We start from the raw sequence: 25,708 nt of genomic DNA, 5'->3' as shown, positions 1-25,708 counted from the left end.
TTAATTAATTAAGAGAAAATTAAATATAAACTCACCAAATTATATTTCAAATTGCAGGATGATTTCGTAAGTAGTTAAAGTCAGTGGTGACCTATTATGACCTCTGATTTAGGGTTAATTTCCTGCAATAAAACTAAAATATTTTAAAAACTGTTTTTATTTTAACACAAGCTTATCTTATCTAAGGTATGAATGTTTTCTTTGGCAGTAATATCATGCATGTTGAAAATTTCACGATTTGACATGTGTAAATTATGATTTCACTGTACGTTCGCGAATTGTTTGTTGGGGCAAAAGGAGGTCACAGAGTTCAAAGGTCATTCGATTGAGTCCTTACATGTGCATTAAACATAACTGCGAAGTGACAGATGATTGTAATAAATGGGTCTCGTATAATATATTAGATACTTTAACAGTTGATTATACGCTGCATTTTTTAAATGAAAATTTGTGAAAAATCACTGAAATTATGTTGAGTAAGCGTTAATAAATGAGAAATGGTCATTCACACCAACTCAAAAGAACTAGGTGAAATTCCAACCAAAATAAACAAACACTGGTCCAAAATAAAGTCCTTAACGTCTTCCTCTAAGTGTTAGTTATTCCTAAGTTATTCACGGAAGCCATTAACTTTAACACCAATTTATGCCTATCGACATAGAAATATGTAGAAATAGAGCCAAGTTTTCCCCTTATGTACTGTACCCTATAGCCACTATGAAAAAGTAGCAAATTTTAGTAAAATTTTAAAAGAAACCATTTTGAAAAGTCCCTGCTGGTTTTAGCCTAGAAACGAAACAATTTTTTTTTTATTTTTTCTAGAGGACGAAAAAATAAACCTCAAGAAAACCACAACGCTAGTTTATCCCGGTTCTTAAGAAAGTCCCGCACACCCACTTAGCTCCTAAAAATCTATTTTGAGTCGACGTTCGTTCGTCGGATATTGGTGGCGTCAGCGACTTGCCATCGCGAAAGCCTAAACCTTAGCTTCGTATCATCCGTTGAGAAAAGTCCTAAGACATCTGTAGCTACACCCTCGTACACCCGCCCTATCCCAGTGTAGGTTAGTGGGGGCCGGGTCGACCCCGAATTAGAACTTTAGAAGACGACCCTTGTCTACGATATAATGGAACGACCCCCGTTCTACAGGTTGCCCCGTGACTGCGAAGGACACCATCGCCAAACTTCGAGTCATCAGAGTCTCAGAGAACCTCAACCACCGAGATTCGAAATATCTCGCGTTCAGCCCTACCTTGAACGCAAAGTAAGTCATGACAAATTGAATCCTTTTCTTTTTATTTCAGAATTCTGTCGCTATCCAATTTTCATTGTCTTTATTCTCGTAAAGTTTAAAAAAAGAATTTAGGGCTTTGGTTAATTTTAAACTAAAAGGAACCGCTCGCGACCCTTTAAACACATCTGTTTTGAGCGAATTTTAGCAAACTAGGCAAGATTTTGTCGTGTATTTTCTTTATTTATTTTCTCAAGACGGTTTAGCGTGAAGTTAGCAATTAGGGACTGGGTTAAAAGTATATAATGACTCAGGATGTGAAGTTTAATGGGTTCGTAATTAACTTAACGCCGATTTTGAAGTTTAATACCGAATTAAATGAGATTGAGGTCATGGGGGGGACTAACAATAGATTGGAAAATGAATCACCTTTAACTTGACAATTGGCGTTCTAAATATACATTCGGTCGTTAAGGCTTGGTTGGTGGTAACAATGACGTAATTAGGTGTCTAAATAATTTGGGGATTGTCTGAATATTTCAATTAAGCTACAATGTTATTAATTAATATTGGACAGAATTTTTAATTATTTATTTATTTATTCATTTGAATTTTGGCAATTACTTAAATTGGTTTTCGTAACTCGATATTTGTTATATTAAATGATTAATTGATGTCCCGTATTCCCCATTCGCAATCAATTTAATATTTCCGTAAATTAAATTTTTTAATTTCTCAAATTCATCCAGTCTAAAATGTTTCAAATTTTGATAAGTAAGTAAGGAAGGAGAAGGTAAAGTCGCTGAAAGGTTTTGTGACAGGGCCAAAATGGTATAACCACCCCAATGCATCCCCCCTCTTTCTCTCTCTCACTCTCTGTTAAAGGTTTCTCTCAAGGAGGGCATCACAGCCTTGTTTTAAACTCTTCTTTCTCTTTGGATCTTGAACTTAAAACAGAGGTTTAATTTTAGACTATAATCACCTCGTTCTCCATTCTTTCATTATTAAAAGAAAGAACGGAATTGTAATGGCATTACAGAATGAATTTGACAAGTATCGTAGCGTTTATTCCGTGATGGGTTTCGTTGCGCGAGTTTCAAGGTAGTTGTCAAGCGTCAAATACAAAATGTAAAGCTAATTTGGGCATCTTTATAAACAGTGCTTCATTTTCATCGTTTCAAATGTCTCCAGACTGATATCATATCAAGCAGTTTTTCAACTGATTTAGCTTAGGTTAGTTGGAATCGAAATACTATCCTTCTGATTTCATCCTGAGACGATTTTATGTAAAGCTAATTTGGGCATCTTTATAAACAGTGCTTCACTTTCATCGTTTCAAATGTCTCCAGACTGATATCAAGCAATTTTTCAACTGATTTAGCTTAGGTTAGGTGGAATCGAGATATCCTACTGATTTCATCCTGATTCTATAACTTTCCATCTGTACTTTATCAATGGAATTCCGGAGGGTCTGATTTCGTCTGGCTCTTTCAACTGATTAACGTTACGAGAAAAATGAAGAAGCTACTTGATTGATTTCATCTACAACTACTCATTACGATGCCAGTCTATTTACAGCTCAGTAGTTATTAGTACTGGTAAACTTGAGCTCCAATTAATTAAATTTCTCGAAAGCTAATCTCCATGCTTATAGGATATTGGTTTTCGATTACCGTAGCGAAACCAACCCACGCTTTTCTGGCTTCCAATCAAGTACCAACCTGGTATATTTCTAAGTCCCCCCAAAAGTAAATTAGAATATAAAAGAACCCGAAATGACGCAAAATTAACTAGGTAGAGGGTTTTAAATACCAAAATTACTTGGGGGGAAAGGTTATTTATAATCTTAAGAAGGGATCTTTCTGAGCTTCTGAAGAGACTGAAGATTTTTTTTTTTTTAATTCTGATCCATTCCGACAAGAGGCCTAGCGGTAACTAAAAGTACTAACGTATCTTCCTTCATCAACTGTACGTTTCCGGGGTTGTCCTTGACGCTTCTCAAGTCGGTGGTCCTTTACGGAACAGGTTGTACAAGCTTAAAAGACACGACATAGACAAAATTCAGCCCCATCTGTCGCGCGATTTCCGTGTTTAAAATAGATACAGGAGGACGACTGAATCAGCACCACTCGTCTTAAACTATAGATCTTGGAGTGCAGAAATTTGTTCTTTGCAGCCTTTCTCGGAATACCTTCCCATCTTTCTCAAAAATCATTAGTTAGTCTTGTAGCGCAAAAGCCGACATCGCGTCTAATAACACTCATGTTGTAAACAAGTAAACATCGCGCTTCTCTGATTATTTGTATAAACGTCAAATAGTATAACTTTCATCATGAACAAAGGCGTAATTGTCGTTCAACTTGAAAGAGATGGACCACCTACCGCTTGGGGATTTCGTTTGCAAGGTGGAGTTGATATTGGAATACCCCTATCAATACAAAGGGTGAGTTGGTCATCATTTCTTTCACGGTCTTAAAGAATATTTACATTAAAATATTCGCGTCACACGCGTCATGATTAAAAGGACGTGTCATCAGTTGAATGTAGTAGTACACATTCTTGACACCATGCTTAATAGATGCATGGAAAACTGGCGCTAGTTACGTACCATTAGTAAACTCTACTAGAGTTTTTAGGTTCGGTTGAGCTACTCCCTTAAAAGATTAGACATATCTTGCCAGGGAATTTTTAAAATATCGGATTTTAGTACATAAGGTCAAGTGTGTCCAGTTTTGAAATAATTGACAAGGCTTAATGCCTTAAATTTCAAACTTGATATTTTAAAAATTCCCTAGCCACGTATGTCTAAATTTTAAGGTATTAAATTATTTGAAACCTGGATACACATAACCTTATGAACTTTTATCATGCCTCAATTTTCTCAAAAATCCGAATAGTCAACTTGGAAATTAAATATCTCTGGCATTGCAACTTGCTTCTAAAGCGTTTCTAATCTAAAGCAAATTGCCATAAAACATCGCCACTAATTTTAAACTTCGTATACCAAAATTAATTAGCAATCTTGGTAAATATCAAATTATCAAATTGATTAATATACTTTGTTTCTGCAACAGTTTTAATTATAACAAAGGAAGAATGCAACCGCAACCGCAACCTAGAAAATTAATGGGGAATTTCTCAAGTGCATAGTTGTAGTCCAAGCAAGGAAAATATCTCTGCTCGCAAGATGTTATAAGATGATTTAGATCGGCCTAAAGGAACCAGGCGATAAAAGTCACAGACGACTTCGCAAAAACCGAAAAATTGGCATAGGACCAATAGACTATAAGATCTAACGGTTGCTTCGCGATTTTCAACGCTTCTTTTTTTCCCCGGTCGCAGTATGTCTAAATATTTACTTAAAGAAAATCGCCCGCTTTGCACAAATTTAAGAGAAAAAGCGGATATTTGCGAGAATTATTGCCCTAAATCGATCCGTAATTAAATCAATTCAAAAAGCGGGTTAAGTATGTGTCACTGCAACGTGAATAATTAGTGTTTTTACGCACTTTATCTACTTTAAAAGTAGAACTTCCATGGCACCCAAAATTTGAGAATTTGTCCTGAATATTTTATTAATTATATAGTAGAGGCAGTAACTCTGGCATTTATACTAGACTTTCCTAAATAAAAATAGCGTTGGTGCCATTATACTTTAGTTCATTATATTTACACTGCCAGACTCTTGTGCACATGCACAAAAGTCAGTAGAATTTCTAGTTTTGGAAGGACATCACTCTTAATGTGAAGTCGTGAGTGCTCGCTAAGGGACAATCATTATAATACGTTGCCATATTTAAAAATGGCGTCCAGAAATGTATATAAAACCTTACCTGAGGAATAACTCCCTCATACTTTAACCAAAAACTATAGCTTAAGACAGACAACGCCAGTAACCAATTTGACTAAATATTAGATGAGCCTTTCTAATTCCGAATTTTTATTCATATTTGTGCGAAATTTAAATTTCGAGTTTCAAACTAAATTGTAGCGCAGGACAGAAATGCAGCCTCGATTTTAGTAAAAAAAAAAAAATAAAAATAAAAAGGTATCCTGGCATTTTTAAAGGCTATAGGACATTATTGGCATTGTTCATGAAGCTGTTAGCCTTGCCAATAAATTCAAGAACTGGTAAATAAAACTCTTGCCAAGTGTACTAAAAATTCCAAAAGTTGGTTTACTAGGCCTATAGCCTCGCATCCTTTTTTTAATTCATCAGATTATAATACCTCCGCGTTCTTGAAGAGTACAACCCTATGACACCCCCAAAGTTCGGTGAAAAAAAGAAAACCCTTAGTTGTTTAACTTTAAGGTCGGACCCTCAAGGTCAGGTAGAAAGAAAAGGTCCAGTAAACTTAACTTATGGATTATATCCATCCGGAAACGAAGACTTTATCCATTTTTTTTTTCTCTCTCGGTATAGTAAAACATCTTTTAACTAAGCCTAAAATAAAAAAGACTGTGAGAAAAGTTTTATTTTTAAACCCAGGGCTGCGACGCTTGCGCAGTGAGTGTCTGGCAACAGCCGTTGTTAGTACTGTAGATAGCAGAAGCTGCTCCGTGGCCAAAAAGCGGCACTGGAAACTCGAGATTAAAGTTTAAAAGAAAAAAAAAACAAATTCACATCAAAAGCTAAGAGCGTAAAATCGGCTAAAGATACTTTCACCAAGCGGGCCATACCATAGGTGTTATTTCCTAGGTCAAGTAAAAATACCAAAGAATGATCGAAAGGAGTGTTCTAGACAATATTGGGCGCCTCTTGGGTATCGCGAAGAGGGTTTTGACATACATTCTGACTTTCATAAGCCCTTCTTTACGAGTTTATCTAGTTTGAACTCTTAAATCCCGAAATATAACAAACCCGATGTAAATCAAGCTAAAAAGGGTAATTAAATGATGATGTACAATGGGTACTATTGGTCAGTTAAGAGTCCAAGGCAAATTACCTCCGTTTACAAATTATGATTAGATTAATGGGTTTTACACATGACACCTTAATTTTAAGTAAGAAATTGAAAGACAATTATTGCTAATTTAATTTATTAAGGGGGTCATCCCTAAAACACTCAAATCATAACTTGTGTAGGGTTTCCCTTGTGGCAAAATCATAGAAATTACATTTTTTACTTAAACTGACCATTGTACATCGGTCCTAACATCCTTTTATCCTGTAAAATTAAATTGACCGACTAGTGACATTTTAGTAAAGTGGGCACTGCAAGGTCATGACCCCAAAAACCACCATAACCTATAGTAGAATCCAACCTTGGAAATGATAGAGTATATCACGATGATAAACAGACAACAGGGTTTCAAACGTGGAAATTTACCCTTTCTAATATTGAATTCTACCATATTGGCTTTCAAATTTCCCATAAATCATAGCATAGGGTCCGCGTGTATCTCCCTATTTTGGCCACAACCCCATGTAAATTTACGTTAATTCGCATCAGCGGGAGTTTGGGAGTAGCAAAGGGGTGTAATTGATTACCCTTCACTTCCTCGTGCTATTGGTTTAATAAGTTAAATTTATACTCAACATGATGTATCATTTGTCAATAAAAAAAAGGCTGAGTCGACGAACGGGTGTTTTTGCTAATTCAGTAAACAAAATGACATCCAACAGTTCTTCTTATCTAGAATAAAAACCCCCGAAATAGAGCCGGAGTGATATAAGGGAGTGGTGTATTATTTTGTAAACAGTTCTGCAGCGTTCAAAATGACAGAAATCGTGCCTTCTTCCAGTTTAACACATATAAGTTAGTTTTAACTTTTTTTTATACTCAAAAAACGTTCTGACATTCTCGGTAGTTTATCTATAAATAAGGTCGCTGAACCTAGCTAAATGTATACCAGACAGTTTCCGCCCATTAGTAAAAACAAATAAGCTATACTTTTTCTAAAACAAATTACTTCCGCATAGATTATTGTTACAAAATTTGCTAGATAACTCAACACATCAGCCGAATTTGTATTTTAAATATTAATTCTTTTACAGTAATCAACTCAAAATTTTGTTAAATATTTATTTTAAAATAACAAAAAAATATTCTTATATAAATTAAAAGAACTCAAAACCAATCAAAACACTTTTTATATGAAAGAAGAAGCCAACATCTAGGAGAAATCTACACCATGTATTTCCTACGAGCCCCTGTAAAACTTTATCCCGCAATACACCAGTGTTCACTGCCAAACATATTTGATTTTTACAGTAAATCAACTCAAAGTATAGTTAAATATTTATTTTAAAATAGCAAAAATCATTCTTACATAAATTAAAAGAACTCAAAAGGCGGGAAAACTAATCTAACCCCATGTGAATAAACGGGTGAAGCCAACATATAGGCGTAATGTACTCAATGTATTTCCTACGAGCCCCTGTAAAACTTTATCCCACTATACACCAGTGTATATATATATATATATAAAAACTTTAAATTAATTAAAGAAATTGTTTAACTAAGTAAAACTATTCAGTTAATGGCTGATAATTCATCTAAAATTGTTTAATCTCGCAGGTTTGTCTCGGAACCCCATCAGAAGGTGAACTGCGCAGAGGCGATATTGTTTTGCAAATCGGAGACCGGGACGCAACCAGAGTCACCCACCAAGAAGCCCACGACCTAATCAAACACGCGGGAAACCATTTGACACTGGTTATTCAGAGGTATTGACTAATTAGCATTCCATACTAATGTTAAAAACTAAGAGCACACGAACTTGACTATCATGTTAGATTACAAACCGGTGGTGCCCAGCCAACAACTCCGTCTACCGCTCTAGCCTACACTGGTGGTCATCCTTTGAGTCCCCTTAGCCTACCCACAACGCCGGCAGCAGCCATGAACCGAACCTATAGTCCTGTCTACCAAACTTTACCCACTACGAATCATCCCGGCAAATTTCGACCTTATGTACCCGACCCAGAAGGCTTTGTTGCCGCTGAACTACAAGAGTATTCCGAAGAAAAGCAAAGAGAGAAAAATGCCATCGTGCATCAAGTAAACTTTCCATAAACCAAAAAGTTATTTCTCTGCTAAGCCTAACTGATTGTTTTTATCATTTAAAGACATATCGAACGACTCCATTAATAATGCCCCAAGCGAAAACAAAACACGATATGCCAATGGGATCCTATCTTCGACACGTCCATGATCCCAACTGGAATGGCCCACCACACCCAGGTGCAACCCCTGTTAGCAACGCCACTGTTATGAGAAAGGTAAGTGAGCCTGGGAAGAATCATGTTACATGTTAGAGGTGGGGTGGCGTAGCGGTTAGCGCTTTCGCCTCGCAGCAAAGAGGATCCCGGGTTCGATCCCGGACTGTGGCACCGGGTGAAAATCTGCGAAGAAATCCTTCTGCGTAGTGTTTGCAAGTTCTCTCCCCTCTTGTTAAAAGGAGTTTTCCTCCGCGGTCTAACCCGGTTTCTCCTTTCCATCAAAAACTTGCAGAGGTTAACGGTAATAGTTATTATAGGGCGCAGTAGGTTAGCTATGGCATAGGGGCTAGCCACCACCCCTCTATGCAATGTAAAGGGACCCACCTGTAATCAAGCCACAGCCTTAGTGTGTAAATCCCTTCTTAGACAAAAAGCTTAGATTATTAACTGAAGTATTAAGAGGATACGGAGTGTCATCTTTGTTTTTATCATACCCTTCCACTAATACATGATAATTTTTCTTTTTCAGATTCAGGAAGCTAGTCAAGCTTGCGCTACCAGGAGCGTCCCTACTTTCGCCGCAACAAACCCAAGCAGACCGGACGAACCCGTTAATGTACTACTAAAACAGTACAACTCTCCCATCAACATGTATTCACCCCAATCGGTGGCTGAAACGCTAAACGCCCAAACTGGTCTACAACCGTAAGTTATAAAAGTTCAGTTTTCAACAATTATGATAGGCTGTTTAATTTAACGCTATAAAAAAAAACAAAGCCAAATAGGCAAATAATTGAAATAAGCCGAAATCAAACTTGAATAATTAATTCAAAGACTAACAGATTATAGAAGTCAAAAGCAATCGGAGGTTCAGATTGAAATGCGAAAAATGGTCTAGGTCTTCCCAGTTGAGATTGGTACACAATTATTCCCATTAACTGTATGAATTCCTGGTAATAGAGGAGGTAAAAATATTGTCAGGTCTTAGTAGACCTATTGGGGTCAAAGTTCAGAAATATTTTAAAATACACTTCGCGAGAACAATCACAGAATGGACCACTTTTTGGCATTTCAATCACTTTTAGAATTAGCCTTAGGAGTTAAACTATAATTATATTGCAATAACGGTTTAAAAATATGAGAAATTTCTGTGTAATTTCCATAAATCTTAGGGGTGAACTAAGAGATAGTCTGCAAGAGGTCATAAAAAGAGTGGCACCAATGATAACTGGCAGGTTCGTCAAGTTATAGAAAACTAAAAAAAAAGCGGAATTCTATCTCGGTCGAAAATGTAATATCAATTCATATTATTTTCTACTTTTATATTTCTTTTTGCTCTACAATTCAATTTGGATGGTTGTCAATTTCTTCTCTCTCTCACTCTTTCTATGTTGGAATTCATTTTATAAAGAAAATGATTCTGAAAATTGCGCTTGATATCTATATCCGGTATATTTTAAATAATTTTGAGATAAATATGGTGCAAAAAAACGTTTATTTCTCTCTATTTAATCTGTTAGTCTTGAAAACTTTTATAAAACTACGCTAATAATACAAGCATGATGCAGGCTTTCATATTTCTCTTCAAATTTAATTATTTATTAATTAATTAAAGTGTGCGCTTTTTTTTGCGAATTTTAACACGATTTTTTTGCGTTTAGGCCTAAAGTTACTTAAGCCGCGTTTACACGAGACACTTTGAAACCGTTTTAAACCGGTTTGGAATGTACAAAAAATAATAATATTACGCTGTTAAAACCAGAGATCTTTCACGAGGAAATGCAAATATTATTTTTCAAAAAGTGTTATACCTTTCCAAAACGGTTGAAAACGGTTCCAAAGTGTCTCGTGTAAACGCGGCTTTAATATAATGAACTTTAAAACGTCAAATTTAAGACTAAATTAACTGGCCAAAGTGTATTCAACATAAATAATTAATATATATATATTACTAGCATGATCCTATTTTATAATATCATTATAAAAATGTAAGTATATGATATATTGTTGTTTGCATCTAATCCAGTTTCCAAAACCTATAGATGTACTCTATGTTATATTAAGGAATTGTTTGGCATTTGCATGATACGTCTTGTGAGTTTTGTCAAAGCGTTTATGATTGTTTTAATTGTAAAAGTAAATGGAATGAATATATCCATTAGTGTTAGCAGAAGTGAGATGAGACTCGAAGTGAAGGGCTCTAGCATTAGTAGTAGATCCTGGCACTAGTGAACAAATTTGAGGATTTTATGCCGCTTCCCACGCGCCTACACTACAGAGAAAAAAATTGGTCGAGTTCCAAAAAATTTCCTACCCCCTTCCCCTCAACCTAAAGCGGCGGAACACGGACGCGGGTGCTTGAATCTAGTTCGGCCGTCTACCGCCACGAGCGTCTCACGTTTTGGAGGGAAAATTCAGAAACTGCTACTAGAGGGCCAACCGTTGGTGTGTTATCAAGAATATTCACTTTCGCCGAGTGAAGAATTTGGTTAGCTCAGTACTTCTAGTCTCATCTCACTTCTGGTGTTAGTTATTAAACAGCCTATTAAATTCTGTTAGTAAGGATAGTTTCCTAAAAAAACAACCTAAACCAAGCATACTGTATGTAGTAGTTATGATTTTAGAAGTCAATACCTAACCCTAATGTTAAACCTAAGTGTACCTATAGTAAAATAGTAATTAGTCAAGTAGCTAATTACTAACAGTTGAAAGAAAAAAAATCAGCTAAAATAAAGACACTAAAAACTGGCCAGTAATGAATAACATCAATTTAGGGTTTGAGCTAAATAAATGCCTAAGTTAACTGTTTGAAGAGTCGCAATCTAAGGTCAAAAAGGTCACCCATCGCAGGCACGGCAGGGCTTCACTAGCTAGCTTAATTTAAGGACCTGATTAACTACTTAACGATATTGACCTAACTAACCTAATATGAAGCATTTTCATTGATCTTTCATTTCTAAAGTCCAAGCAAACTTAGCCCTAGACAACCAGGAACAAGACAGTCAGTTAACCAGCCAATCAAACAGAACCCTCAACCCTACCAAGTCGCCGATATCACCCAATCACCGACCTATAGACTGATCCATGACGAAGAATGGAAAGACCTTCGAAAAAGCGAACTTAGAGAGCAAGCCCCGCCACAATTTAGAGTCTACGATGTGCCCACAGGGGCAGAAGCCCCTGTCAACGCTTTAGGGGTACCCAAGGGCAAGATTATCCAATCGGGAAGCTTCAATACCATCAAAAACACGTTACTATTGTCCCAGGTCCAGTCTGACTATTGAGATTGAATTGAATTGAAATTGGTTCGGTTTTTTATAAACGACAAAAAAATATTAGAAATTGTGGCGACTTTTTGTAAAAATTAACTCAGAAAATTTGACTTCGCAACTAAGTTTGTCAAAAAAAAAAATAACTTAAAAAATAGAAATAGTTTTAAAGAGCTTGGGCGGTGATATAGGCATCTTACGCTTAATTGCAAAACTTTACATTCTATACTTAAACTTAATTAAATAAGCCTATTTTAACGTTTGATTCTCTATATTTTAACTCGTTATAATATTTTACGTTGGCGCTTGTTTTAACTTCAAACACGATATTGTTTTAAACTGTAAACATTTTAAAACAATAATATCAACATATTTTAAGGAGACCATTAAATAAAAATGTACTTTGACTTCGACCTACGATATATTAAAGAAAAATAAATAAATAAAATGCAACTTTCCACTTTTTACTTAAAATAAAATTTAAAAAGATATTTTCCGAAATAATTGTATTGCTAAGTTTGATTATACGAAGATTATTATTAATTATTTAATCAACCCGAATTGTATTTCAATTATAAATTCCTAAAAACCGTGGACTGTTAAAAAACGATTAGTTTGGATTATTGCAGCAAATTCAATGTACAGTTATTTAATGCAATAAAGCTAGAGTGATAAAATTATTTGCCGAGTTCTTCTTTCTAGATTGAGTTTAATTTGAGGCAATAAACCATACGCCAAGCCTTGTAGAACCCGTAGCATTTCAAGGTCACCGGAAATTTGCACTATTGAAAACTTAAGGGGGGGGGGGGAACTTCCACAATTCAACCTTTGAACCCATCAGTTATGACTCATAAGCCGGTTCACGTTACGTAATGAACTATAGTGAAGTCTTACAATAGAGCTATCTCAGAACCCTTAGTGTGACGTCACCCATGCTATTTACCCATAGAACCAAAGCGGTACCAAACATGGCCGCCCACGGCTAAAGCTAAGCCCGTGACGTTAAACCCAGGTATTGACGTCACAACTGAGATAGCTCTATAGCGGTGTAAAATGTTAGGGTTAAATTTTGGGATTTATAAATAATTGGAATTCCGTTTTATAACTATGTTTTTACACGCACTAGGTTAAATTTATTTTAATTAACTTTCGAAAGTAGTTTCTAATTATTAAATAAACGTTAAAACTCGTAGGAAGTTAGAAATTACGAGAAAACAAATTATTGACCAAGGCTTAGGCTCAAAATGGCTTCGTTTCGGTTTAGACAATTAAAATACGTAAATACCAATGAAATTAGGCACAATAAAAGTAATTAATTAACCTTACTTACCACTATTCTTCAAATCCTGCTGATGCCAAAATTTACTTAAAACTGATATTTTTAATATAAAACCGAGAATTTAGGAGCCGCGTGTAGTTATCCCACTTGCGTTTGGCGTGAAATAAAACTTGCGCAATGACTGATGACGTCACATAGATCCCTGGATAAATTGGTTGGCCACCTAGCGACTATAAAGCGTACTACAGCAGATAAAAATCTCTGAAAAAATACTAAATAAATTAAAAATAACTAGAAAATAAATACGCGATAAATTTAAATCACTTTTATTAAAAAAAAAACATAATATTCCAGAAATATAAATTTGTACTTTATCCCACTTGCGTTTGGCGTGAAATAAAACTTGCGTAATGACTGATGACGTCACATAGATCCCTGGATAAATTGGTTGGCCACCTAGCGAGTATAAAGCGTACTACTGCGGATAGAAATTTCTGAAAAATTATTAAATAAATTAAAAATTACTAGAAAATAAATACGCAATAAATTTAAATCACTTTTATTAAAAAAAAAACATAATATTCCAGAAATATAAATTTGTACTTTAAAAAACATGATATTATGCAGATCTACACAAAATATAAAAAGCAATAATGGTACAAAAATAAAAATTGTAACCTGAAGGATTTTTCCAATAGTTTTCCAAAAATTTACAATAAAACCTTCAAAACTAGTAAAATTAATAAGTTTATAGAAAAATAAATTCATTTACATCTAAAAATTGAATTAATTTTCTCAGTTTTTCTTTATTATAAAACCATATTATTTAGGAATACTCCTTATTTAAAGCTCGTCCAATCAACATGCGCCTAATTTCACTCGTTCCAGCTCCAATCTCATACAATTTAGCATCCCTTAAGAATCTACCAGTTGGATAATCATTTATATAACCATTTCCACCAAGACATTGAATGGCATCCAAGGTCATTTGAGTGGCTTTCTCAGAACAATAAAGGATAACCCCGGCGCAATCCTTTGAATTTGCGTGACCTTTATCAGCAGCTCTAGCAGCATTATATAAATAAGATCGGCAGGCGCTTAGAGTAGTGTACATATCAGCAATTTTTCCTTGTAAAAACTAAAACCACAATTAAAAATATATATAAATTAAAGTAATACTTAATACTTAAACCATAGCCCACTTGATCACGCACGCTGGCTGCACGCGCTTTAGAAGCCCGTCCAAACGATTTTTTTTACATGTTAACTCGCGAATGCGGCGCGTCACATAAGTTCGGTCTAAACTATTTGAAAACCCGTCTGGTTTTAATTTTAACATGGGCCTCTATGGGAGGGGACCAGTTTTTTCAACGATTTTGACAATATTAGTGCATCCACTGGTTCAAATCTCTTGAATTTTTAATGAGACGTGTATTGAAAGGTTTGATATTATTCTGTAAAATTTCAAGTCTCCAGCTATAATAGTTTTTTTTATAAAAAATAAAAATCATCGCATAGTAGAGAAATTGAAGGGGCAAAATTCTCTACTATGTGATGGTTTTTATTTTTTATAAAAAAAACTATTATAGCTGGAGACTTGAAATTTTACAGGATAATATCAAACCTTTCAATACACGTCTCATTAAAAATTCAAGAGATTTGAACCAGTAGATGCACTAATATCGTCAAAAACGTTGAAAAAACTGGTCCCCTCCCATAGACGCCCATGTTAAAACCAGACGGGTTTGAATTTTAGACCAAACCTATGTTATTCTCATTTTTAGGGTCGATTGAGCGGGCTCCTATAGCGCGTGCAACTTGCGTGATCAAGTGGGCTATGATTTAACTTATTAATTTTATACTTGAAATTCGCCAATTTTCTTTCCAAATTGTTTCCTTTGATGGACATAATCAAATGTGACGTCACAACAGGCTTGCATAATTCCAACAGGACCTGATGCGAGAACCAAACGTTCATAATCTAATCCACTCATTAAAACATAAACTCCTTTATTAAGATCTCCAACAATATTTTTGGCTGAAATTAAATATATTAGTTTGATATTAAGTTATTTTGTAATCATTCTTAAGTTTTAACTTAATCAGGGTTCATACAACTTTTGGAAAACAAATTTCCCTGAGATTTATGGGAGGTTTTTGCCCCATATCCTTCCCCCCGTAGTTTTCCAGGTTTTTCCTGTATATGGAGTATTCTATGGAGCAAATATTAACGAAAGAGGAGGGGTGAATATTACATAATCAAAGGGCATCCCCGTATCTCTAGTAGAACCAGAGTTATGAGCCTCCAAAGTATAGTGTAATGTTAATCTAATGGAGGGTATGTTCAGGAACAATTTTCTTAATTACTCGGTCCCTGTTTGTCGTAGCCCTAAGTTTTTAGTATGGTTGGATGGGGGGCAAATAGGACTATAACATACTCAAAGGACATCCCCATATCTCATATATAACCAGAGTTACGAGCCTCCAAAGTATAGTGTAATGTTAATCCTATGGAGGGGGGTGTGTTCACGAACATTTTGCCTAATTACTCGGCCCCTGATTGACGCAAATTTCCCTGAATTTTACTAAAAATTCCAAATTTCCCTGAATTTTCCCTGAGGTTTTTGTCAACTATTTATTTCCCTGATTTTCCCGGTTTTCCAGGTTTGTATGAACCCTGTTGTAATCATTCTTAAGTTTTAATTTAATTGTTATACCAGGAACTTTGCAATCTTCAAAAATAAGTTCGGAAGTTGGTGAACCTCTCATTCCAAGTTTATCTAAGTGGGGACCGGTACTAAATCCAGGCATACCCTATTTGCAAATTAAATTTACTTGTTAATTAGTGAATTTAATTTAATATCAATTAAATTAGGTGCAGGGGCTGATTTGAAGGTTGTTTTTTAATTTTATTTTACTGAAGTGCATTTATTTTATTATTAGTAAATGTTCCTAAACTTACATAAGCTTTAGTTTAAGTTAGTTCTTGAAAGCAAATAATTTAATAAAAGTTAATATTAATTAATTAATAAATAAATTAAGTAAAATGGTCAATAAATTAAAGAAATTTTTAAACCTTTTCAATTATAAATGCAGTTATTCCATGTTGTGGTTGAACATTAGGATCAGTTCTTGCATAAACAAATAAAACATCAGCCTCAGGTGCATTTGTAATCCAAAATTTGTTTCCATTCAAAACATAGTAGTCACCTTTATTTAAAATTGTGACTCAAGTTCTTTTAATTGATTTCAATAATAAAATTAATTAATTAATTAATTAATTACCCTTTTTCTCTGCTTTTAATTTCATAGATACAACATCAGAACCAGATCCTGGTTCACTCATAGCCAGAGACCCAACATGTTCCCCACTTATCAGCTTAAAAAAATGACTTTTATAATTTTTAGACATAACTTAGTTCATAAGGACATCATCTCTCTAAGGGCCCAAGATTCCATGTTACGGTTGAAATGTAACAGTATGTATGTCCGATTTGGTCAGCCATCCGTCTCATCTCAAGTGGTATAATCTATATCTATATAAATCAAAGTCCTGACTGACTGATTGACTGATTGACTGACTGATAATCAACGCCTAGCCCAAACCGCTTGCCCTAGAAGGCTGAAAATTTGCAGGAACGTTACTCATAAGTAGTAGGCGCGTACTAAGCAAGGTTTTTCCAATCCGCCGCCATCTTAAAAAATGGCGCCCAGAAATGTAAAAAATCTTTTCTCTGCAACAACGTCCGCGCGTTTCAACCGATTTCGCATAGATTTAGTACACTGGTTTCGTTTAACCTATAGACGGGCTGAATGCTCTTTTGGGCTCGATTTGTTGCCATCTTTTAAAATGGCGGCCAGAAATTTAAAAACCCTTCTTTATGGAATAATGTCCGCGTGAAAAGTAATAAAAAATGTTCCGACGGGCTGACGGGCAACGCCGAGTGCCTTCGCTCCTAGGGTGCCACAAAAATATTAGTCATCAGTAAAATCTGCCCATTCTTTGTATCATTTTGATGGAAGTTCTTATTACACGCGAGCGACGCCGCGGGTAACAGCTAGTAATTGTATAGCCTAAACAGAGGCCGAGCGCATTCGCTGCAGAGTAACCCAACCTTCAAAGATTTCTCACGACAGCTCTTCATGATTTTTACTAAGCGCGAATTTACCTCTTGTGTCTGAGAGAGCAGGGGGGGGGGGTTCTGGAAATTCTCTTACTTATTTTTCCCCTCAGTCCTTCCTCTCTCGCCTCCCCGCCTGTTTTAGTTTGATTCCCAACCGCTTGGGAGCGTTATCTCAGAGCTCGCGTCTAGACCACGACCGGCTTAGGTTATCGGTCGTGGCTGATTTTGAAAATTATTTTTCTCTCCCGCGAATTTCACGAAAAATTCGGAAGGAGCCCCTATACAAAATCTACGTCACATCTAGCAGAACTAGATGTTTTTGCTAATAGATGCGCTTGGGCCCTTAGAGAGATGATGTCCTTATGCTAAGTTGTATTTAAACTTTTGAACCTTTCTCAGATATTTATCTTTCTGTTCCTCATTTCCATTGCGAGCAATTTGATTAACACACAGATTTGAATGAGCTCCGTAGCTTAAGCCTATAGCGCCACTAGCTCTTGACAGTTCTTCCATAACAATTATATGCTCCAAATAACCCAATCCCAAACCTCCATACTTCGCTAAAAATGAACTACAGCTAAAACCCCATTTCCTTTGCATGTATCTTGTTAATCCATAATACTTACGTGAAACTGTTATTCCCATAAAGCCCTGATCACCTAATTTCTTCCAGAAATCACGAAAACCATTGAAACAGTTATTTTTATCAATTTCTTGAGCATAGGGTGCTAACTCTTTTTGAGCAAATTGGTATGTCACTTCTCTTAACTGCAGTTAAAACACTTCTTTCAATCAAAACGACATTTACATAAGTAGTTTGTGATAAAATAAATTTGCTGACCTGTTGTTGTTCATCTGTTAATCCAAAAACAATATCGTCCACTGGATAAACGCTAGCATTTGCAATATTTCGACTTGATATCTGGATCTGGCAAGTCGACCGACCAAGGCTTAACTTTAATTTTTGATTATAGTATTTAATTCCATTAGTTTTATTTAATTTTCCTTGATGACTTCCTCTTAACGCGACGGTGGAATATCCGGAATAATTTCTAATATTATTAATCAAACTGAATTTGCATAACTTGTTTATAAACATGATGGATGAAGCCGTCGACTGTCGACGTCTCAACTTCTCAAGTAAAGAGTGTCGTCTGATTTCTGAAATGTAGCACGTGACCTTGATAGCGCCAAAATCAGACTTGTAAACTATGTTCCAAGTTCTTTGCTTGTAAATAGTGATAATTTCAACCAACCCCCTCGAAGCCCAACCCGGGGTTCCCTAGTGGACAAGGGTAAATAAATAAAAAAAAACTTGAATATCATACTGAGGCATAGAACTATTTTGGTGTCGAGGAAAAGCGGTAGGATTGCACTTTACGTGACCCACCCAACTAACAATGGTTTCTAGTTAATTGGACCATGAGGAGTCCGAAAAAAATAGTTAAAAAATTATTTGGCCGCCGCAAGTTGGTCAAAAAAATTTTTGAAAATTTTAAAATCCATGCACTTACCGCCATTGAAGCCGCTATCCGCTTAACGCATTCTGCACTCAATCTTGCAAAATAAGCCGAGGAGGTCTGTGAAAAATTGCCGGACTCGCGCCGGAGTTTTATAGCTATGGATTTTTTTAAGCTTACGGAAACACATATTTCTGATAAAAGGAGGGAAATATAAATGCGAGAAAAACCGAAATGTTTTGGGAAAATCGTTGAATTTTTTGGGAATTCAATAATTGATAACGGTAAATTTTGAAAAAAGCCGTCAAATTATTCGGGATTTTTTTTAATTCACTCAACATTATTTTTGGGAAAATGTGTCAAATCCTTGGTAAATATGATTTTTTGTAAAAAAAATTTAAATAAAAGGCGTAGAGAAAAGGTGTCAAAATATAGGGAAATTAGCAAATGTCAACGTCAATATTTCAGAAAAGGAGTCTAGTTTTTTTGCAACTATATTTTGGGAAAGGCGACAAATTATTGAGAAAGAACCAAATGTCAACATCAATATTTTGGAAAAGGCGTCAATTTATTTCAACAATATTTCGGAAAAGGCGGCAAATTATTGGGCAGTTAACAAATGTCAACATCAATATATATGAGGCGTCAATTTATTTCAACTTTATTTTGGAAAAGGCGTCAATTTATTTCAACTATATTTTGTAAAAGGCGTCAATTTATTTCAACTATATTTTGGAAAAAGCGTCAATTTATTTCAACTATATTTTGGAAAAAGCGTCAATTTATTTCAACTATATTTTGGAAAAGGCGTCAATTTATTTCAACTATATTTTGGAAAAGGCGTCAATTTATTTCAACTATATTTTGGAAAAGGCGTCAATTTATTTCAACTATATTTTGTAAAAGGCGTCAATTTATTTCAACTATATTTTGGAAAAAGCGTCAATTTATTTCAACTATATTTTGGAAAAGGCGTCAATTTATTTCAACTATATTTTGGAAAAGGCGTCAATTTATTTCAACTATATTTTGGTCAATTTATTTCAACCATATTTTGGAAAAGGCGTCAATTTATTTCAACTATATTTTGGAAAAGGCGTCAACTTATTTCAACTATATTTTGGAAAAGGCGTCAATTTATTTCAACTATATTTTGGAAAAGGCGTCAATTTATTTCAACTATATTTTGGAAAAGGCGTCAATTTATTTCAACTATATTTTGGAAAAGGCGTCAATTTATTTCAACTATATTTTCGAAAAGGCGTCAATTTATTTCAACTATATTTTGTAAAAGGCGTCAATTTATTTCAACTATATTTTGTAAAAGGCGTCAATTTATTTCAACTATATTTTGGAAAAGGCGTCAATTTATTTCAACTATATTTTGGAAAAGGCGTCAATTTATTTCAACTATATTTTGGAAAAGGCGTCAATTTATTTCAACTATATTTTGGTCAATTTATTTCAACCATATTTTGGAAAAGGCGTCAATTTATTTCAACTATATTTTGGAAAAGGCGTCAACTTATTTCAACTATATTTTGGAAAAGGCGTCAATTTATTTCAACTATATTTTGGAAAAGGCGTCAATTTATTTGAACTATATTTTGGAAAAGGCGTCAATTTATTTCAACTATATTTTCGAAAAGGCGTCAATTTATTTCAACTATATTTTGGAAAAGGCGTCAATTTATTTCAACTATATTTTGGAAAAGGCGTCAATTTATTTCAACTATATTTTGGAAAAGGCGTCAATTTATTTCAACTATTTTTTGGAAAAGGCGTCAATTTATTTCAACTATTTTTTGGAAAAGGCGTCAATTTATTTCAACTATTTTTTGGAAAAGGCGTCAATTTATTTCAACTATATTTTGAAAAAGGCGTCAATTTATTTCAATATTTTGGAAAAGGCGTCAATTTATTTCAACTATATTTTGGAAAAGGCGTCAATTTATTTCAACTATATTTTGGAAAAGGCGTCAATTTATTTCAATATTTTGGAAAAGGCGTCTAGTTATTTCAGCAATATTTTGGAAAAGGCGTCAATTTATTTCAACTATATTTTGGAAAAGGCGTCAATTTATTTCAACTATATTTTGGAAAAGGCGTCAATTTATTTCAACTATATTTTCGAAAAGGCGTCAATTTATTTCAACTATATTTTGTAAAAGGCGTCAATTTATTTCAACTATATTTTGGAAAAGGCGTCAATTTATTTCAACTATATTTTGGAAAAGGCGTCAATTTATTTCAACTATATTTTGGAAAAGGCGTCAATTTATTTCAACTATATTTTGGTCAATTTATTTCAACCATATTTTGGAAAAGGCGTCAATTTATTTCAACTATATTTTGGAAAAGGCGTCAACTTATTTCAACTATATTTTGGAAAAGGCGTCAATTTATTTCAACTATATTTTGGAAAAGGCGTCAATTTATTTGAACTATATTTTGGAAAAGGCGTCAATTTATTTCAACTATATTTTCGAAAAGGCGTCAATTTATTTCAACTATATTTTGGAAAAGGCGTCAATTTATTTCAACTATATTTTGGAAAAGGCGTCAATTTATTTCAACTATATTTTGGAAAAGGCGTCAATTTATTTCAACTATTTTTTGGAAAAGGCGTCAATTTATTTCAACTATTTTTTGGAAAAGGCGTCAATTTATTTCAACTATTTTTTGGAAAAGGCGTCAATTTATTTCAACTATATTTTGAAAAAGGCGTCAATTTATTTCAATATTTTGGAAAAGGCGTCAATTTATTTCAACTATATTTTGGAAAAGGCGTCAATTTATTTCAACTATATTTTGGAAAAGGCGTCAATTTATTTCAATATTTTGGAAAAGGCGTCTAGTTATTTCAGCAATATTTTGGAAAAGGCGACAAACTATTGGTCAATTATCAAACGTCAACATCAATATTTTGGAAGTCATTGCAACTATATTTTGGAGAGAGTGCCTATTTTTCGGCAATTTGATAAATGTAAACACCTTTTCCAAAATATCGTCCTTTACATTTACCAAATTCGGGAATAATTTGATGCCTTTTCCAAAGTATCGTCCTTCACATTTATCAAATTCCCGAATAATTTGGCACATTTTCCAAAATATCGCCCCTTACATTTATCAAATTCCCAAATAATTTGACACCTTTTCCAAAATATCGTCATTCACATTTATCAAATTCCCAAATAATTTGACACCTTTTCCAAAGTATCGTCCTTCACATTTATCAAATTCCCGAATAATTTGGCACATTTTCCAAAATATCGTCCCTTACATTTATCAAATTCCCAAATAATTTGATACCTTTTCCAAAATATCGTCATTCACATTTATCAAATTCCCAAATAATTTGACACCTTTTCCAAAATATCGTCATTCACATTTATCAAATTCCCAAATAATTTGATACCTTTTCCAAAATATCGTCATTCAGATTTATCAAATTCCCAAATAATTTGACACCTTTTCCAAAATATCATCCTTCACATTTATCAAACACCCAAATAATTTGACACCTTTTCCAAAATAACGTCCTCCAGATTTATCAAATTCAGATTAATTTGACACCTTTTTCCATGATATCGTCCTTCACATTTATCAAAAACCCGAATAATTTGACACCTTTTCCAAAATATTGTCCTTCAGATTTATCAAATTCAAGAATAATTTGACGGCATTTACCAAAATTCACCGTTATCATTTATCGAATTCCCCAAAAATTCAACGATTTTCCCAAAACATAGCAGTTTTTCTCGCATTATATTTCCGTCCTTTTACCAGAAATGAACAGTTTCAGTAAGCTTAAAAAATTCCATAGCTATATCTCCGGCGCGAGTACGTAAATGTTTCCGGCGCGAGTACGTCAATTTTTCACAGTCCCCCCCGGCTTATTTTGCAAGATTGAGTGCAGAATGCGTTAAGCGGATAGCGGCTTCAATGAGGGTAAGTGAGTGGATTTTGAAATTTTCAAAAATTTTTTTAACCAACTTGCGGCGGCCAAATAATTTTTTAACTATTTTTTTCGGACTCCTCATGGTCCAATTAACTAGAAACCATTGTTAGTTGGGTGGGTCACGTAAAGTGCAATCCTACCGGAAAAGCCACGTATTTTTTTAACTTGTACTTTCACTTTTGAGTCTTGAACTCTTGATCCTAGAAAGCGCGTCACACTCGCCTAAAGGGGGAAGGGAACAGAGGCTAGTTAGTAAGGGGAGCAAGCCCAAAACAAAATGTGAGGGAGGGAAGGATGCATTCTTGGCTTTCCTGCCACAGTTTTGAGGGAAAATATTCGTCATTTTATTTTTTATACTCTTTTATGAGAGCTGTTTTGGTCTGTTATGGGGTAGAGTTCTCATCGCTCCGAATTTTTCAGGGTACCCGGGTGGTACCCGACCCCCCCCTAAAAATATTTTTACCTCCCTGGTACCCCCTATTTACAAGTCTGGGGCCGAGGTTTCTTTTATGAAGCTAGTAGTTAGTAAGAATAGTAATTAGTTGGTCTTTCGAGTGGACTGGTAGCAAAGAATCTCTTTGGCGGTAGTCCGGGTCTCTAGTATGGTTTTCGAAGCCGAGCATAAAAAAATCAGTAACAAGATAATAGCAAGTTTATTATACGAGAGGTACTTAAATGAACAAGTACCCATCAATGAAATTGATAAACTTGTTCATTTTCGAGCAATTGCGATTCAATTGGGCGTTAGTTATAGAAGCCGAGAAAACGCGGCGAGAATGTTTAGGCGCCGATATGTAAATGATTATAAGAGTGCTGAACACCCTACAGAGGAAGGACTTCGAACGATTTTTATGAATTTAGTCAATGCGCCTTAAACCGCGTAGGACCCACCGCGATGTCATTTTAAAGGACTTTTATTATTTCGTCAAGTTTTAAGTTTTATATAAGTTTAATTTAAAAAAAATCAGAAAAATTAGAAATAAATAATTTAGAAGATATGAATTGTGAAGAGGTTTCTGAAAAAGTTAAAAAGTGGCGAGTTTGATGTACCAATTGAAACTATAGATGATTTAAGGGAAATTTTGGCCATATTACCACCTGGACATAATTTAGAGGATTGCGTAAGGTTAAAATTAAAACTTAAGGCTTAACCAGGGATAGATAGACTTTTTTAAGACGGAATGGGCAACAGGGTTATTCGGGTGCGCGTCCTAGTCCACGACCCCCTTACCCGTGACGGAGGGGTATGAAAGAAGAGGCGGGTCTTATTTTCGTTATGGCGTTGTATGTATATCCGGGTCAAGTAAACGTCGTCTGCCCGTCGTCTGCCCATTCGTCTGCCAAGTTGGAATGGGCTCGGATTATAATTTTTGAAATAACATTGTTTAAAAATGGAAGTTACACAAGACATAGGGCTTGCAACTGAAAAAAAAACGGGGAAGACCCAAGAAAATTAAAAGTGAGTTAGAATTGAGTAAAAGTCTTCATAGATATTACAGCACGAACAGGTTTTAACCAAACACTAAGCTCACAAAACTCCTGACCATTCACTAAGCCTTGGTTAACTTCATCAAATTCGTTTACAAAATCATGAGGATAGTAGAAATGATTGGCTTAAGAAAGAATTAGCGAACACTTTTCACCTTTACAGATGTACTCCAAATCCAAAACACCGGCACCAAATTCACTAACAACCTTCTTAATTGCTATTAAAAACAATTCCCGAATAATTACCTGGACCCTCGCATTTAGACGACTCCATTTTGATTCCCTGTGAAGACGCTTATCTGTACAACCATAGCCCACTCGATCCGCGCTCTATAGCTATAGCGCGAGCAGCTTGCGTCGTGACGCGCGTGATCGAGTGGGCTATGGTACAACGCAATAGGGGTCGTAGTCATAGCGACAGAGTTAAACAGGAATTACGTATTTTTGGCCCTCCCCGTCAGCAACGTCACCAATACGTAGTTTTTGTGAGCCAATGAGATAATTTAATTTTTTGGTTACGTGTTGAAGGAAGGGACTATATACTCGTCTATGAGTCGGACTGAAGTAAAGGCCAAACATTGTTTATTCCGTCTTAAAAAAGTCTATCTATCCCTGGCTTAACTAATAAAAGCATTAATTAATTAATTTTTTAAAAATCTATTGTAGGGCAAAACCACCTGTTAGCTGTCCTCATTGGGTTGATGAGAAAAATGAACCACACGAACTTAGTACCATCCCTGAAGTGGACACACCTCAAACTTCAATTAACTGTTCAAGGGAGCTGATATTTCCAAAAGAAAAGGTTATGAAAACCCGTCACCTTTAGCCGCCCCAGGACCATTTTTGATGGTACCCAAAGCGGGATTTGTGGATTCTTCAAACATCTTTCTTTAGAAGATTCCAAATCAGCAGCGAGGTATTACTAAAGAATTAAAATATTAATTTTCCTTGGGGTTTTTTTTAATTGACTTTTAATTATTAATATAACTTTATAGATCTACACCTGAACCAATAATTTCCAACACAAATTCTACTAAATCATTTACAAAATCAACATCTACTCCGTCAAATGAAATTCAAACAAGATGGCTCTCATGTCCCAACAGACTGCCATGTCTGAATCTCTTATGTCTTTTCTTAAACATGAAGAGGAGGCAAAAGAAACGCCATGATTTTAATTATTTAGTATCTTTTATTAATTAATTCATTCATTCATTTGTTTGTTTAGTTTTTTAATTGTCTGTAGTTTTTGTACAAAATTTAGTAATTTTCTTTAAATAATTTTACACTATGTCTTTACAATAAATTCAATTGTCCAAAGTAAAATATTGATTTTTATTAAGAGAGGGTGGGGTGGGCCTAAAGTGTTCCTGGCTTTTTTTAAGTCCAAAAAAAATTGGGCTTCGAGGGAAGCCCAATTTTTTTGGGTACCCGAGGCTCCCTAGTGGACAAGGGTAAATAAATAAAAAAAAACTTGAATATCATACTGAGGCATAGAACTATTTTTTGTGGAGGAAAAACAAAATGTGAGGGAGGGAAGGATGCATTCTTGGCTTTCCTGCCACAGTTTTGAGGGAAAATATTCATCATTTCATTTTTTATACTCTTTTATCAAAAAAAAATATTATTTATTTTTGATATAGGTTGATAAACCTTTTTTGCTTATTGTTTAATTTATAGATACTAACTTCGAAACAAAGTCAAGATCTTGGCACTACATTTAAATTTATG

At 34.8% G+C, this 25,708-nt stretch overlaps 2 protein-coding genes and 1 long non-coding RNA gene across 7 annotated transcripts; 2 read left to right on the top strand and 1 right to left on the bottom strand.

The window, feature by feature from the left end:
• The first annotated feature begins 1,003 nt into the window (after positions 1–1,003).
• On the top strand, positions 1,004–12,066 carry LOC149651764 (uncharacterized). Of its 4 annotated transcripts, XM_089847120.1 has the most exons (8): positions 1,004–1,264; positions 7,753–7,901; positions 7,971–8,235; positions 8,304–8,456; positions 8,926–9,101; positions 9,569–9,631; positions 9,808–9,845; positions 11,359–11,457. In XM_089847120.1, exons 1-7 carry the CDS (start codon positions 1,127–1,129, stop codon positions 9,812–9,814), a joined length of 951 nt encoding a protein of 316 aa, XP_089703246.1. In that variant the 5' UTR covers positions 1,004–1,126; the 3' UTR covers positions 9,815–9,845; positions 11,359–11,457. The 4 variants fall into 4 exon arrangements, with proteins under 4 accessions (XP_089703246.1, XP_089703242.1, XP_089703244.1 ...); XM_089847116.1 differs by lacking the exon at positions 9,808–9,845 and having other exon boundaries at positions 11,359–12,066; XM_089847117.1 differs by lacking the exons at positions 1,004–1,264; positions 9,808–9,845 and adding an exon at positions 2,986–3,674 and having other exon boundaries at positions 11,359–12,066.
• Positions 12,067–13,487: 1,421 nt separating this feature from the next.
• Positions 13,488–18,286, bottom strand: LOC149651763 (isovaleryl-CoA dehydrogenase, mitochondrial). The gene is made up of 8 exons (XM_089848825.1): positions 17,910–18,286; positions 17,695–17,836; positions 17,459–17,628; positions 16,230–16,323; positions 16,021–16,154; positions 15,662–15,758; positions 14,807–14,982; positions 13,488–14,082 (listed from the first exon to the last, which is right to left on the bottom strand). The coding sequence occupies exons 1-8, from the start codon at positions 18,165–18,167 to the stop codon at positions 13,771–13,773; spliced, it is 1,383 nt and encodes a 460-aa protein (XP_089704951.1). The 5' UTR covers positions 18,168–18,286; the 3' UTR covers positions 13,488–13,770.
• A 4,350-nt stretch (positions 18,287–22,636) lies between these two features.
• On the top strand, positions 22,637–25,303 carry LOC149651762 (uncharacterized). 2 transcript variants are annotated; one of them, XR_016371337.1, is made up of 3 exons: positions 22,637–23,610; positions 24,644–24,893; positions 24,973–25,303. It is a non-coding gene; the product is annotated as an uncharacterized LOC149651762 (long non-coding RNA). The 2 variants fall into 2 exon arrangements; XR_016371338.1 differs by having other exon boundaries at positions 22,637–23,615.
• Positions 25,304–25,708: the final 405 nt, after the last annotated feature.

Source organism: Phalangium opilio, unplaced genomic scaffold (genome assembly GCF_054372755.1).
Source record: "Phalangium opilio isolate 3A_F unplaced genomic scaffold, DU_Popi_V2 ptg000082l_1, whole genome shotgun sequence".
Classification (NCBI taxonomy): domain Eukaryota; kingdom Metazoa; phylum Arthropoda; class Arachnida; order Opiliones; family Phalangiidae; genus Phalangium; species Phalangium opilio.
This window is presented reverse-complemented; position numbering and strand designations above follow the sequence as displayed.

Bases quoted from the DNA above. Each gene is read 5' to 3' on its own strand.
- LOC149651764 (XM_089847116.1), top strand. From the start codon at position 1,127: ATGGAACGACCCCCGTTCTACAGGTTGCCCCGTGACTGCGAAGGACAC. The intron at 8,457-8,925 runs GTAAGTGAGCCT...TTTCTTTTTCAG, and splicing joins ACGCCACTGTTATGAGAAAG to ATTCAGGAAGCTAGTCAAGC. The intron at 9,102-9,568 runs GTAAGTTATAAA...CATAAATCTTAG, and splicing joins GCCCAAACTGGTCTACAACC to GGGTGAACTAAGAGATAGTC.
- LOC149651763 (XM_089848825.1), bottom strand. From the start codon at position 18,167: ATGTTTATAAACAAGTTATGCAAATTCAGTTTGATTAATAATATTAGA. The intron at 17,837-17,909 runs GTCAGCAAATTT...TTTTAACTGCAG, and splicing joins TAACAGATGAACAACAACAG to TTAAGAGAAGTGACATACCA. The intron at 14,983-15,661 runs GTATAACAATTA...ATTTAATTTCAG, and splicing joins TGAAGATTGCAAAGTTCCTG to CCAAAAATATTGTTGGAGAT.